General features: G+C 37.8%; 1 protein-coding gene across 6 annotated transcripts in view; it reads right to left on the bottom strand.

Moving 5' to 3' along the window:
- The window catches only part of nbeal1 (neurobeachin-like 1), a 46,154-nt gene extending 31,480 nt beyond the window's left edge, over positions 1–14,674 (bottom strand). For 4 of the 6 annotated variants that reach the window (XM_082189889.1, XM_082189888.1, XM_082189887.1 and 1 more), the window contains exons 1-13: positions 14,454–14,674; positions 13,010–13,091; positions 11,850–11,977; positions 10,358–10,440; positions 9,849–9,934; positions 8,421–8,763; positions 7,725–7,831; positions 5,885–5,968; positions 3,986–4,069; positions 2,945–3,043; positions 1,588–2,162; positions 673–805; positions 435–554 (exon numbers count right to left, since the gene is read on the bottom strand). In XM_082189889.1, the coding sequence (XP_082046015.1) occupies positions 435–554; positions 673–805; positions 1,588–2,162; positions 2,945–3,043; positions 3,986–4,069; positions 5,885–5,968; positions 7,725–7,831; positions 8,421–8,763; positions 9,849–9,934; positions 10,358–10,440; positions 11,850–11,977; positions 13,010–13,091; positions 14,454–14,659 (2,130 nt within the window). In that variant the 5' untranslated portion in view covers positions 14,660–14,674. The remainder of the gene's footprint in view (positions 1–434; positions 555–672; positions 806–1,587; positions 2,163–2,944; positions 3,044–3,985; positions 4,070–5,884; positions 5,969–7,724; positions 7,832–8,420; positions 8,764–9,848; positions 9,935–10,357; positions 10,441–11,849; positions 11,978–13,009; positions 13,092–14,453) is intronic. The other 2 variants (XM_082189891.1, XM_082189890.1) reach the window with 1 other exon arrangement.
- Positions 14,675–16,631: the final 1,957 nt, after the last annotated feature.

Below are 16,631 nucleotides of genomic sequence, written 5' to 3' on the forward strand. Positions count from 1 at the left end.
ACACAGAGTTTAAAGAGGTCCTATTTTGCCTATTTAACTTTCTTTAGTGTGTAATGTTGCTGTTTGAGCATGAAAAAGCTCTGCAAAGTTACAAAGTCCCTCCAGCGGAAGTTATTCTCTATATCAGTGTCACTGTTTCTGAAACTGGTGGAGTAATAACTTATTTTAATGACTCCCGACTCCGATTTTTCACTATAAATTACGGATATGGAACTTGCAACCATAGTTGGCTAACGATGCTTTCGGGAAACACACCCCAGAGCGTTTATTATTTGAAAAATAAAGAATGAAAACCTATTTTGGTAGAGGCCAAAAACAAAATCAAGACTCTGAAAACAGCTCCCCTGTTCTGCTTCACTTCCTGAAATGCTGCTAGGGTGGTTTTTGAGTGGTTTATCAATAAGAAACAATACAGAATCGGTTGTTTCTCTCACCTCAGTCATGGTTGGGTATTTTAAAGGTGCAGATAGTTTCTGCTGTCCATCCACAAAGATGTAAACCAGACTCTGGCCAAACGGCCTCTTCCCCGGCACGTGAACTACACCAATGCTGTGCTGCAGGTAAAATACAAACATCTCATTACAACTCAATTTCACTTTGGTCTTGGACAAAGAACTGGGTTGTCCATGCTGTAACAAAATACACAAATATTTATTTGGTCATGTGACTCACCCAGAGCGAATCACAGAAGCAGTAGTCAGGCAGCATGACGGTGACGTATTCTTTCTTAGTGCACACGGCAACCACAAGCACTCCAGCTGAACTGATAAAGGCCTCGAACCCGGTGCCGCCCGGGGTGAAAAAACTATGCACATAGAAAAAAATAAGAACAAGCTTTAATAAATCAGTCCACATAGTGAAAATGATTTAAATATTACATTTAGGAGGTGCAAACACAGGATGTGCAAATTAAAAAAAAAAAAATTTGAAATTGAAACAGATGAGCAAATACAAAATATTTGCAATGATTTTACATTACATTTAATACGTTTACATTTAAAAAAAAAAAAAAAATTCAGCAAGGATACATCAAATTGATCAAAATGACAGTAAAAACATTTATAACGTTACAAAAGATTTCTATTTCAAATAAATTCAGTTCTTTTGAACTTTCTATTGATCAAAGAATCTTGAATATGAAGATTCTCTGAATATGAAGAATCTTGAATATGAAAAATATGAAGCAGCTCAATGGTTTTCAACATTGATAACAATAATGATAATAATAATAATAATAATAAATGTTTGTTGAGCAGCAAATCATCATATTAGAATGATTTCTGAAGGATCATGTGACTCTGAAGACTGGAGTAATGATGCTGAAAATTCAGCTTTGACCACAGGAATATATTACATTTTACAATATATTCAGATGGAAAACAGTTATTTTAAATGGCAATAATATTACAGTATTTTTAACTAAATAAATGCAGCCTTGGTGAGCATAAGAGACTTCTTTCAAAAACGAACCTAACTTTAACATTTGAATGGTACTGTATAAACATTATTTTGCCCACTAATTTATCTTGTTTCCTTTCCCACCAAAATCACCATCACACCAGTAATCTCTTTTATTTCCATTCTTACCTGTACAACTGTTTCCTCTTCTCTCCTTTACTGGACGGGTCCAGCTGATCTTGGTCCATTGACAGCCAAGCAAAGAAGCTGAAGGCGTAGCCTGGCCATCGGAGGATAGTCGGCACGGAGATGCCAGCCATGGGGGGTGACAGATCAAAATACTGCATGGCGCTCTCCAGGCCCTGTTTACGCACCATCCCCAGGAGCGAGCGCAGAACCGGACCCACATACGGGTGAGCACGGCCCGGTTCGTCCTGCCGCAGGAGTCTCAGTAGATTCTGGAGCTCCAAGGAACTCAGCGATTGACTGCCTAAAGAACCCAACAGCCCCACCAGACTCTCGGCACAGGCCCGGTGTAGCCGCTCGTGCCTCTCCAGAGCCGACAGCAATCTGAGAGTCATGGAAGAGTTGACGCAGGTGGCTCTCGTCCGCCGGTTCAGACCGCAGATCCGCCGGAGCCAGTCCGCAGTGAAGATCTGCAGCTCGGCAGAGTCCATCTCTGGAAGCCACTGGATCAGGAGCAGGAGAGGGTCCACGTTACTGATGCCCAGGAGGCCCACGGATGAATGTTCACCTTCAACAGCCTGTGGGAATACAAGGACGAAAAGAAAGGACGTGAGACGACTCCGTTCCAAAAGTAGTAGGCTGCCCACTCAAGGTAAATTTAAAGGCATCAACGTGGTAAATAGTCAGATCACTCGAGACATTTGTTAATACCAAATGTAAACAGTAGGGGTGCAATGGATCGCTGTTGCTCTGTGATCCGTATGGACAAGGCCCCACGGTTCGGCACGCATGCGATTCGCGGATTAATTGATAAGTTTAACCATCATAGACTGAAAGTTTATCATTTGCATGGTTTTATTTTTTTTGCCTCATACATCTCTTTTAATTCCTTTTATAGCTGTTTTAATTTTCCTTGCTTTTATTTTGTGATTGTTTTAATTCCTTTCTGTGTAAACCCATTGATGTTTGGTTTGTTAGGATGGGACAATATTTGTCCGAGATACAACTACTTGAAAATCTGGAATCTGAGGGTGCAAAAAAAATCGAAACATTGAGAAAATCACCTTTACAGTTGTCCATTTATGTTCGCGGTTGTGCTGCATTCACAAAAATATATGTTTTGTATATTTACGGTAGGAACTTTACAAAATATCTTCATGGAACATGATCTTTACTTAATATACTAATGATTTTTGGCATAAAAGAAAAATCAATAATTTTGACCCAAAATATACCCGTGCGATTTATGACTGGTTTTGTGATCCAGGGACTTGACTCTAGAAAAAAAAACACTTGAAAAAAAAAAAGAGGCAGAAAACATCATGTGACTGACTCACAAGAAAACCGGTGTTCATCTCACCATATTCATGAGTTCCTTCAGCAAGTGTCTGGACGGCTGACCCAGTGACACCAACACTTCATACAGGTGAGTGTAGCCAATCCGCTCCTTAAACACTTCCTACAAGGAAACAAAGTTGGATTTTATTTAAGTTTAAATTAGTTGCTGAATTGCTCAAATTTACTAGTTCAAGATTCTTAGTCAACATATCCTGAAAGAATAAGAATAACCTGGAACCAGTCCAAAAGAATCCTAATGGATTCAAATACGAATCAAATAAAGATTCCTAATGGTTATTAATCTTTGATCTATAACAGATCTATAACAGAAAAAAAGATTGTATTCACAACATAAATGTTAATGATTTTTCCAGGCCTAGAATATTTTTTTCAAATCCCACATAGTTCCAAGTGTTTCACGATCATGGAAATCCTGTCCTAAAGGTCCAATTTATTTTACTGCTGATTATATGCATAACTACACTACCATTCAAAAAAGTTTGGGGTCAGTATTTATTTTGTTCTTTAAAGAAATGAATAATTTTATTCTGCAAGAATGCATTAAACGGATCAAAAGTGACAGAAGAGAAAGTGCTATAATATCACATGTTTTAAATAACAGATTTATAACAAAAAATTTGTATCGTTACAAAAAAAAAATCTCAATTTAACATTGAATGTTAAATTTAACATCATTTCTGGAGCAGCAAATCATCATATTAGAATGATTTCTGAAGGATCATGTGACACTGAAGACTGGAGTAATGATGCTAAAAAATTCAGCTTTGATCACAGGAATAAATTACATTTTTTCATATATTCACGTAGAAAACAGTTATTTGAATTGTAATAATATTTCACAATATTACTGTTTTACTGTATTTTTGATCAAATAAATGCAGCCTTGGTGAGGCATCTGTGCTTGAAAGAAGTCTCTTATTGGCAATCACAAGAGACTTGTGATAAAAAATAAAAAAAACACGTACTGACTCAAAACTTTTGAATGGTAGTGTATGAAAAAATATGTAAATTTGTTATATGTTGGAATTCTATTATTACAAACCTTTGCAGCAGGAGACTTGTGCATCACTGTCGAGAGGGTTTTAATCGTTGCCACGGCAAGAGAGTCGAGCCTCCCTTGGAACACCTGATTGGAGGGAAACGCAGTCAATCAAGAGATACAGCCAATGGCTGAAGACTTACAGTGTGCCGTGTGTCCTGTTCTATTCCTGCCCTGTCGGTTCACTTTGCCATGCAAATAATGAATGAAAAGCCACGATGAGGAGCTTTGTTCATCACCAGAACCATGCTTACATGAATAGGCAGGAATAGAATCAGGCATAAATTTTCATTTATGTTGATTATCTGAGTGAAATTGTTTGAGTTCTGAGCCTCTGATAAAGATGACATCAGATCATCATCACTGCTCAGATCTTAAACTAAAAACTCCCCATCACCAAACACACACACATCCTATATATATATACATAGACATCAAAACCCCTCCACAACACAAAAGAACTCTGTCCAGCCACGCCTTATCATGAGACTCCTGATTGGCTGATTGCAAAAATCATGAGATGTTCGTTGCAATTGGCTAGTTCAGAACAGATAAGAATACGACAAAGACCGGCTGGAGAGTGACAAGAACTGAGCAGCAATAAACAGAATAAGACATGAAATCACGGAGGTCCTTCTATACAGCGATAAGCACACACAGCTATAGGCCGATAATCTCCACCAGCAACACAAGACTGCTGAGGTCACAGAATTCAACCCTGTTACCATAACCATACCACCAGAGGAAAGGTCGAAGGGGGAACGGAACGGGAGGGAAACAAGCAAAGCAAAATAAACAGAATGAGATTGAATGATGATTATTGAAAGCATGACTGAGTAAATAAACTAAAGACCACTCCATTACAAGCTTCCACATTCACAGCACTTTAAATGCAGAAATTGACTTCTATATGATTGTTTTGATACCGAAACAGGGAAGTGCTGAATGGCTTGTGAAACAGGGCTGACCATTTACTGTATGGTGGCAATAGATTTAGATGTGACACTCTGTGTGTTGTCAGGCCACAGTACGAAAAATGCATGCAATATGGGTGGGTAATACAAGCAAAAACTTATACTTTTCAATACAACATTTAGGGTTGATTTATCACAATATAAACATTTGATAGAAAATGTATCCAAAAACCACTGAGAAAGTTCATTTAAACTTAAAACTAGTGACAGACCAGCATATTAGCCAAATTAACATATATTAACAGAAACAGAATATATATTCCATAAAAATGTTATATTATACATAAATATATATTTTTAGTACAGCTTCTAAAATAAATTGTTGTACAATTCTAAAAGCTAGTTTTTATTTCAGCTATTTATATTAGTTATATAATATGCTTTATTATATATTCATTATTATTCATTAGAAATAAGATTAATTAAAAATGTTATTTCCCATTATTAAACTGGATTGTTTATAATATATATTTTTGTATTTAAATATTTATTTATTTATTTATACAGTATATTTATCTATTCTACAAGTATGTTATTTACATTATATCAGCCACAGTCTGCTTTTTATATATACAGTTTGAATTAAATGTTTCATATATTTATCAGTATTTATATTATATAATAATAATTATTTAAAATTATTTTAGATCAATATTATTTGTATTATACATTATTTTATATTAAGATGTAAATTCCAAGAATTAAAAGAAAAATAATAATAATCTGCTTGTTTCAACCAGTATATCACCCACCCCTGCAAGTTTATATGTGACTTTTCTGACTCATAGTAACCCTGCTCAGGTGAGCGAGAGAGAGAGAGAGAGAGAGAGAGAGAGAGAGAGAGAGGTGTGGTCTTGTCCTGGAGTGGTCATGCGGGCGGCGGGGGGGCGTAGGTGAGCGGGAGTGACAGGAAGCACATGGGCGGTACCTGAATCTCACTCTCTCCTGTCAGTAACCTGTTGGTTAAATCTTTCTGGTCCTTGTCTGCAGCTGTGCACCTAGCGTTAACCAGCTGCAGGGCAGAGCCGACCGCAGCAAGCACAGCCGGTCAGATGAGAGGAAAGGGCAAAGGGTTAAGGTTAAACGGTAGGAGGTCAAAGGTCATGACCCTAAGTGCCTAAGTGTTCCGTCGCTAAAGGACAGAAACATGCATGGATAGAAGGCAGTGCTGCAGTTTAGATACGTGTACATGCTGTAAAGTGGTAACTATATAAGCACAGTAAGACAGTTTTAATAGCAACATACTTAAGAGGCAGTTGAAACAATTTTGCACAAAGCATACGGTTCTTTAAGGCAAAGAAAAACAAACATATGATTGTAAACATTTACACAAGAAACTGATTGGCGAGACGAATTCGCTCATGTGCATAAACACACACAGAAAATCCTGCAACTGAACAATCAGTTAAATGACAATAGATTCTGACAGGATCTAAAACACACTCAAACAGACGGATGTTCCTGTCAAACACTGTAATGAAGGTCAGATATTCATTATTAACATCATGTAAAAGTCCTTTAGTGTCAATAGAGCTCAACAGTTGGGTTCTGGAAATTCCCATTCAAAATCACCATCTTTAAATCAAGATCTTTAAGGTTGTTAACGATTAAAGAATCACATTTAATTGCTGAATTCTTACACTGTTGAAAAAAAAGTGCAAAAATTGTATCTTTCAGCTTGTCTGTATTTACTGTTACCCTAAAGGATGCGTATTATATTAGTATGTTAAGGAAATAATATGTACCCTTAGGGAATTACTTTGCACCCTTAGGGTGCTTTCACTCTTTAGGGTTAGATAATTATATTTTTATAAGGATAATAAGTTATTATAATTATATAGTATCTTTGTTTTGCAGGCTAATAGAGGCTGTTCAAAAGTTTGGCGTCAAAGTTTTAAAAAAAATTGAAAGTTTTCTGCTCACCAAGGCACTTATTTAATAATAATAAAAAAGTAAAAAACAGGATTATTGTGAAATATTATTACAATTTCAAATACCTGTTTTCTATTTGAATTTTTTTTTAAGGTGTAATTTATTCCTGTGATTAAAGCTGAATTTTCAGCATCATTACTCCAGTCTTCAATGTCACATGATCCCTCATAAATCATTCTAATAAGCTGATTTGCTGCTCAAGAAACATTTCTTATTATTATCAACCATGTTGAAAATATTGTTGAGCTGCTTAATACTTCTGCGGAAACTGCAATCATTTTTTTTTTTTTTTTAAGATTCTTTGATAATTAGAAAGTTCAAAAGAACAGCATTTACTTGAAATCGTAATATTATAAACGTCTTTACAGTCGTTTTGATAAATTTGACGCAGTTTGAATTTCTTTAAAGCAAACCTTTCTGACTGAGCTCAAACTTTTGAACAGTATTATAGGTAATGTTAGCCAGCAGCTTCCTTACCAATGTGTTAGTTACCATGAGATGCTAATCATAGCATTAGAGACAGCAGTGGTGTTTTCTGATAAGAAAATATATTAAGAATACACAAAAACCTAGTAACCTAAAGTATTCACAATGGCTTATAATGGGAATAGTAGTTCATTCATTCCCTCATAAAAGACACCAAGTACAAAGTCTTTTTCCCTACAGGCCTTTTTTTCTGATTTTCAAATACTGATTCATCTCAGAGTGGCTTAGAAGATTTCAAGACTCATAACACTTTACTAAAGTGAATGCTTCCAAAATAAAGGGGCCTAACTAAGTCATTGTTGAGCTCTATTTGTGTAGTAATGTAGTGTAGTGTTGTAAGAGGAACTCACCTTACTGTTCTGCAGGAGTCGGGTCAGATGCTCGAAACAGTTGCTGTTGAGAAAGATGGCCTGCAGAACTGGTCGGTCGGAGCACTCAAACATATCCTGAATGGTTTCTGAGTGAAATGGAGAACAGGATTCAGAACGGCACTGCGGTCAAGTGCAGACAATTAAAATAGGAAGTCTTTTTCTTTTTCAATTGGGTCTACTAGAATAGGTTTACATTGTTTTTCACAAAAGTGACATTTTTGCAGCACCTCTCTACCCAGTCTGTCAGTAACTCTGTCTCTATGAAGAAAAGCGCAGTGTGGTCTGATTGGTCAGCTGGACCAGTGTGTTGTGATTGGTCAACCACTTAGAGCGTGTTTTGGAAATGTCCCGCCCCTTACAATAACCGCGAGTTTCAACACACTACTGACTAACTCAACCAAGCCCCGCCCCTTTTTTTTAGCATATGCCTTGGGGATCAGTTATTTAAATAAGGAATATTGTGACGTGCTCGTTCCCTGAAGAAAACTCAAGACTTCAATCGAGGCGTTTCAAGGAGTTCAGACACAGTGACTCTGATATAGAGAATAACTCCAGCTGGAGGGACTTTGTGATTTGTAACCTTTCATTAACATTGCAGACTAGAGAAAGTTGGAAATGTAAAGAGCATAACAGGTGCTCTTTAAGGAACACAACACGAGAGACCGATCTACTCACCAAGCATGTTCACCTGTAACCCAACAAAGCGGCTCTCCCAGTGCCGAGAGCGGGGCGGCGTCGGATGACCTTTGACCTGTGCTGTGGCGGCGGGGTCAGAGTTGAGCAGTTTGAAGTAGCTCTCGAGCACGGAGCTGATCTCCACCTGTCTCTGATCGGAGCTGCTGGCCAGGAGCCGGTGCACCACCTCCCTCAAACAGCCCAGAGTCAACAGAGCCTTCCTGTCAGGAGCCTCGCTGTCCCAGTCCTCCCCATCTCCACCACCGCTCAGACACTCGCCTGTACCCAGCACTCCCAGCAGCACCTCCATAGTGGCCGGCGAGATGGCCAGCAGAGCGTTACGCTGTTGAGACAAAAGACACATTAAAAGAGACACAGAAAACAGAATTAGGAAGCATGTCTTTTTTTGCATCCCGTTTAGGGTTTGAATTTTAACGATTCTGATTCTTATCGATTCCAATAAGGTAGATTGAAAAAATATTTAAAAAACGTAGATATTCACATTTATTCTAGATCTTATTGCAAAACATTTAATTGTAGCTGAATACCATTGACAAAAATCAACAGGCTTAAGAATACTTACACAAGGAACTTTTGCCAGTGGTTTTAAAATAAACTAATATAGATTTCAAGCATTATTAAAGACAAGTAAACATTCAATAATGAAAAAAGAACAAATACACATTCGCAATCACACAAATAAATACAACTGAACAAAGATATGAATGAAATAAGCAGTTTAAGATTTTCAGGTATTCAGAAACTGTAATCAAATGGAAAATAACACTGCACTTTATAAATAAAATATACATTAAAATTATAGTTACAGAAATTATTCAGTCAAGAACAGCGAGTGAATTTTCACTGTCTATTGTTGTTTGATTAACGTTATTACAGAGACGGCAGCAGGAATATTAGGCTGCTGTCCCTTTAAGAGCGGCACGAATCCAATATACTGTTATGCGTTTTCTTTGTCAACTGTTTACATTCACTTAAGACATAACCAACTGTGTTTACGAGGATATTTGGACATATTTTTGTGTGTATTTGTCCGTTCAAGTGCAAAAAGACAGCTTGCGTGTTTTCTTGCGCTTGAATGGTTTAAAGTCACATAAAAAATTTGCACAAAGGAACCGATAAGAGGAAATTACATTTATCCAAGTATCCGATTCCTATCCCTAATCACGTTTGATTGCAATTTTAATTGTAAAAGACTGTACTAAATTCCGATCATCTTTCTTGCAATTAGTCAAATACAGAATTTCAATTTGAAATTGGTCTTCTTTTGTATATTTATTTGCATACCAAATTGTGATTGGTGGAAATTTCATTTTACCACCATAACTCATAAGTCACTTTATTATTCGATCTAAAACTTCAACACTACTCTTTTGCTGCAGTGGTGTACACATGTGGATATGAGCTCACCTGTCCACCCGCGACGATGGATCCAAACAGGTGCAAAAGGCAACATTTCAGACTGTCCTTCAGGTGCTCACTCTCCTGAAAACATTCTGAAACACACACACACACACACACACGCATGAATGAAGAGGTGTCTGCTTTTTATGCAAATGACAACTGGCAACAACAACATACTGAATTATTTTCTTGTATGCATCCTGTGACACTTTACTACTCTGGGTCTCTTCGGTACAGAATGTTTTTCACACATTCCTCAGTGCTACAGACTGAAAGTGAAGTATTGACTGCATTAACGCACAGGTACAGTCACCAACACACTGACACTTCATGTCTCTGGCTTCACCCATTGACATGGAGATAAGCAGTGTGAGGTTATAAGACACTGAGTCTGCTTTGTTTAGAGAGCGCTGGTTATGTGCCATCGCTGAAGGCCAAATGATAAAACAGCAGATTTGATCAGTCATTAAACAAACCACAAGCCCCACAGGGTTCATCCAAAGAGATAGACTTACGGTAGAAGAAGGGCACAAACTCTACAGTGAGCGGTGCAGCTTTATATTTCTGTCTGCTTCTTTCCACAGTACTGAGCTGCTGTCTGCAAGAGCGAGCAAACAAACACAAACCAGATAAACAGACCCATTACTCACACTTCACTTGGTGTCAATGTCATTTCACACGATTATGAATCATGCCATAGAGCAAAGATTCCCAGACATTTTTGTCAGACGAACCCCTTTGATCTGAAACATTTACTTACAGTCCATCCTGAGATTTTAAGGTTATATTTCAATCATTTTACAACACATTTGGTTTGCATGTTTACAGTTCTCTGATGAACCAGATAATGGTCATATAATGGTCACATGACATGCGGGAAAACAAATAAAATAAATGTTTTATAGATTAAAGGTATAGCGGAGGATGTTTTACTTCCTGATGGGTAACCTATACTATTGGTTCTCCTAATTGTCAATCATTCTGGTGAATCAATCAAACTTTTCAAAAAGTGGAGAGGGCGGGTCTTATCTAAAATTTGGAAAGATCCTCCGCTATACCTTTAAGTTGGATTATTTTTATATTTTAATAATATAAATATTGATTGTTTTAATCATAATATACTACTTTAAATAATTAATAATAAAACATTATGACAGATATAAAATGTTAGATAACATAAATTCATTCACTACAGATGCAATATTTTGTTACTTTAAGTGGCAAGTGTGCCACAACACAAGTCCAGGTTAATTTCTCCTGCCATGTCACCTGCCCTCAAATAACCTTTAAAACACACACACACATACATACACACACACACGCACGCACGCACACACAGAGTGGAAGGAGAAAAGCTCTTCACAGAACTTGCAGAACCAGACTAGACTACATGTGTTTATTGGTCAAACACAGCTGTGCTTTTCACTTTATATGCGTTTGCCTCATTCGACGGTTTGTCTCTGCGTGGGTCATATTACTGAATAACAGGGAACTGCCTCTGAGTGTTTTTGGTTAGCAACATATACACCATGACTTGTAACACACCTTCACATACAGATTCTTCACCGGCCTGTCATTATTGTAGTGTTGGATAACTGAAGCAACAACATTTACAAAGCATTTTACTGCACACAATGTAATGTATTTGGTGAAATGAAGTTATTTCAGAGGTGAAAAGTTAAAACATTTTGATAAAAGCAAAATGCAGATTACAAATGCAAACTTTTTTTTCTTTAAAATAACATGCACTGACAAATCATTCACAAAAGGACCAGGAATGTATATTAAGAAAGTAAATGATTTACTTATTCAGTGAAGGATTGTCATTTAACGTTGACTCAACACAACTATTCGACACATTCCAGCTCTCCTAACAACACTGGTTTATTCTACAGATTAGCAGCCTAATAATGCCCTATTCAGTGTGTATGAGGAAACTTCTGGATTAGTGCATGCTTGCACAAAGGGATTAACCATTGAGGCATTGGCATTGGTTGCACATCTCACCCGTGAATGCGATGCCTCCAGTTGTGATAAGGATCATACAGACTCTCACAGAAGGACAAAGCGTGACGGACAAACTCCTCGGCTTGTGTCTGATCAGCCAGCTCCTTCTCTTTCGTCTTACTCTTCAGCTAAACACAGAGACAGAACTGTTACTTTATTACTGAGGAAGAGAAGAAAATAAATATGAAAGATAGAGGAAATTAGAGAAAAAAGCAAAATGCAAAAGAAAGGAAGAGATAGCTGAAAACAGGTAAAGGAAGAGGAGAGAAAAGTAAGAGAAAATTAAAAGAATAGAACAGGAAAAGGGCAAAAAAAGAGTCGAGGAAAGTGAAGAGGAAACAGAAAGAACAAATAAAGAAGGAATGAGGAAAATAAATGAGGAAGAGGAAAGGGAAGATAAAAGAAAATGGTAAAGGGAATAAAGAGAGAAGAAGGAAGAAGGAAGAAGAAAAGGCAGATGGAGAAGAAGAGAAAATGAGAGAAAACAAAAGAGGAAAATAAAAAGGAAAGGAAGAGAAAGATGAACAGGAAACAGAAAAGGAGAGAAATGTAAGAGAAAATGAAAAGAGGAGGACATTAAAAGGGCAAAAAAATTGTAGAGGAAAGGGAAGAGGAAACAGAATGGCAAAAAAAGAAGAAATAAGGAAAGAAATGAGGAAGAGGAAAGGGGAGAAAAAGGAAAGGATTGTAAAAGGATGAAAAAACAGGAGAGGAAAGGGAAGATGAAATTACATGAAAGGGAAGGAAAATAGAAGAGGAAAAGGAAATGGAAAGGAAAAAAAGAAGAAAAAAGAAAAGAAAGAGGAAGTGGGAGAGGAAAAGGTAAACACATAGAACAGTTTGACCACCATCAATGGTCTCAGTAGAGCCCCTTTCACACAGCGCCTTGATCCCGGGAAATTGCCGTAAAATGTGCTAGAGTGCCTTCTGTGTGAACGCAAAGGCGTGTTACATGTCACATCCTGACGTCACGTGTCTTTACGGGATCTTTACAGGATGTGTGTGAACGCACTCACAGATTCCGGAAAATCACCAGTAGTGTGAATGAACCAAAATCAAACGACAGATTATCCGCGCATTTTCCGGAATCTCTGTGTGAAAGGGGCTTAAAAAAAAAAAAAGGAAGAATGTTAAACAGAAAGCTTGGTTTAGTGTCAGACCTGTTGGATATAAAGCGTCGTCATGGTGATGATGTGGTTTATGTAGGAACAGGAGCCGATCTCTTCCACATTTGACAGGTTCCTGTCAAACAGATCACACAGCTGTCAGTGAGGAGAAACTGTGTGTGTGTGTGTGTGTGTGTGTGTGTGTGTGTGTGTGTGTGTGTGTGTGTGTGTGTGTGTGTGTGTGTGTAGCTGTATTGGATAGACCGCCATATGACAGGACCATTAGTTCTAGCTGTCAGAGAGATTCCTCTGCCACCCCATGATCATACATCACACACTGACTGCTCTGTGTGTGTGTGTGTGTGTGTGTGTGTGTGTGTGTGTGTGTGTGTGTGTGTGTGTGTGTGTGTGTGTGTGTGTGTGTGTGTGTGTGTGTGTGTGTGTGTGTGTTGAATGTTTACTGAAGAAGAGAAATTTGTCCCAGGAGCAACACTATCTTTCACTATGTTTGGGGTCGGTAAGATTGCTTAATGTTTTTGAAAGAAGTCTCTTCTGCTCACCAAGGCGGCATTTATTGGTCAAAAATACAGTAAAAACAAAAAAACATTGAAATATTATTAAAATTTTAAATACCTGTTTTCTATTTGAATATATTGTAAAATGTAATTTATTCCTGTGATCAAAGCTGAATTTTCAGCATCATTACTACAGAAATCATTTTAATATGATGATTTGCTGCTCAAGAAACATTTCTGATTATTATCAATGTTAAAAATAGCTGTGCAGCTTCATATTTTTGTGGAAACTGTGATACATTCTATGTCTTTGCTAAATTGGAAGTTCAAAAGAACAGCATTTCTTTGTAAGAATTTTGTAAGAATTTCTGATTATTATCAATGTTGAAATTGTGGAAACTGTGATACTATTTTTCATTGATGAAGAGAAAGTTAAAAAGAACAGCATTTATTTGAAATAGAAATATTTTATAACACAGCAAATGACTTTGCTGTCACTTGCTGAATAAAAGTATTCTTTTTTCTTTCTTTTTTTAAAGTCTATGGGATGTCCTTAAGAGTGTGTGTGTGTGTGTGTGTGTGTGTGTGTGTGTGTGTGTGTGTGTGTGTGTGTGTGTGTGTGTGTGTGTGTGTGTGTGTGTGTGTGTGTGTGTGTGTACAAATGAGCAGCAGCTGCCATTCGAGCAATCGCACTGTCAGACTCTGAAAAGTCTCGAGATGTCGCTGAAAGTGGAAACCACACATGAACCTTCAGCAGCAGGTGCTCGGAGAACTCATGAAACATTCAGCAGGACCACGAGTGTCCAGTTTCTGTTTCACTGAGATTCAAAGCACTTCGTATTTTCATAATAGACTGTTAAAATGACTTCATCTTTAGTTAGTTTGCCTTCCTAACCAAAATAGCGATCTGTGTCTGTATTGTTTTTTTCTTCGTGACCCAGTTCCCTCCCATCAGGCCACTGGTGCGAGTCTCAGAGTCTGACCTGCAGATGACGATGAGGAACTTGAGGAGCAGGAGGGCTAAGGTCTGCTGTTCGGGCTCCAGTCCCTCGGACGCTTTCTGCACACACTGGAGCAGCTGCAGACGCAACACCTGCAGGATGTTATCAGGGAGCAGCGTCATGACGGGGGGCGTCTCCTCCAACCTGCAGAACCAGTACAAATGCACAACCATTATTAAATGCTCCATTTGTTTTTAGTGTGGTGCTTAAGGCCCTGTTTACAGCTGGAATTAAAGGGATACTTCACCGATTAGCATTCAGCTTTGTATCAGTAGAAACCCGGTAGTATGACCGTGCTTCCCTCCCTCATGTCCCCCTGAGACGAGAGATTTCTGTATTGTGTGTCTGGAAAAAAAACTCTGATGACGCAAAAATCGTCATTGATCGTCATCTGAGGCTTTTTTGTCCAGAGGCGAGAGACTACAGCCAATAGGAGGAGCTCGTTCCGCATGTGTTCAACCCGCCCATAGGGGGATCTCACCATAAAACAGCGTCTTTTCAGTTTTGAGTCGACTAGTAGCCTAGTTGTGTCATTTCTTCCGATACTGCCCTCTGTAACCGGTAGGCGTGGCTTGGGAGTGGCCTCGTAGGGCAGCGAAGCAAGTGCATTCTGGGAGTTGTTGTCTTTCATCCACATGAGCCAAAAATAAATTTTCTGGCTTTTCTCAGTCTAGAAGGCACCAACTTCTAAAATAATTTCACATTTCTACTACATAAATGACCCAATTTAAATTCACATTCATCTTTCCAGCGGTGAAATATCCCTTTAAGATGCGTTTTGGTCGATCGGATCACAAGTGGACGACACTAAATACAGGTGTAAACAGGATCTAAAACGTTTTGAGCTTGTCCACTTTCGACCACTTCCAGAGGGAGTTGAAAACACATTCGACCGGATTGCTTTCGTAGTGTAAACACTCATGTGGTCGAATGTGTTCAAACAGCCACAAAAGACCGTCTACTCTCCGTCTACTGAACTAATGCGTGAACATTATGGGAAGAGCTCTAGCCAGACGGGATTTAAACTTTGTCGGCTGGAGACCCAAGTTTGGTTTGAAGAAGAAAAATGTACCAAGCACAATGTTCTCTCACCATTCCTGATTTCTAACACACACTCGAAACGAAAGCTGATGCTCTCTGTATGTTTTTCCGTCGTCTCCGGTCACGTTCATAAGTATATTGTGTGATCCATTACATTTACATTACATTTACATTTATGCATTTGGCAGACGCTTTTATCCAAAGCGACTTACATTGCATTATCCTATACATTTATACATAGGTATGTGCAATCCCCTGGGATCGAACCCACAACCTTGCGTTGTTAACGCAATGCTCTTACCACTGAGCTACAGGAAAGCTACATTAGATCGAAAGATCTGAAAAAAACGGCATACATTTACCCGCCCATAGACCCTCCCCTTGAAGAAATCAGGACAGAAGTGGTTGAAAGTGGACAAAAGAGACGGATTAAAACACCAGGTGTAAACGGGAATGTGTCTCCCTCGTCTACTTGTGATCCGATCGACCAAAACCGCCTTAATACCAGGAGTAAACAGGGCCTTTGTGTCATTTTGTGATGCTTGACTACACTGAAAAAAATGGTAACACATTACAATAAGGTTCTATTCGTTAATGTTAATTAATGCATTAATTGACATTAACGAACATGATACAGTATATATTAATCTTTGTTAATGTTAGTTAATAAAAATTGAATTGTTCATTGTTAGTTCATGTTGGCTCAAGTCCATTAAATAATACTAATATTGAATAATGCATTGGTAAATGTTAAAACTAACACCCACTAAGATGAATAAATGATTTACAAAATATTTTTCATTATTAGTAAATGTTAACTAATGCAGTTAACAAATTTTAACAAATCTTACTGTAAAAAGTGTTACCAAATAAATAGAAACAATTTTCACTCTTCACAAATTTCACAATTAAATGCAAAGAAACAGCAAGTAACACATTGAATTAAACTTGAAATTTTGAAGAAAGACTGAAATATTATTTTCTTGTAAAACATGGTCTAATAATCTGTTTAATTTACAACTTTGATAAACAATTTTTTACAGTGCAGCTGCATGGAAAATAAAGACCAGCATATTGGTTTTGAATGAGCAATTGATGACAGAACAGTAATTTTTGAGC

The sequence above is a fragment of the Leuciscus leuciscus genome, assembly GCF_965113295.1.
Source record: "Leuciscus leuciscus genome assembly, chromosome: 14".
Taxonomy (NCBI): domain Eukaryota; kingdom Metazoa; phylum Chordata; class Actinopteri; order Cypriniformes; family Leuciscidae; genus Leuciscus; species Leuciscus leuciscus.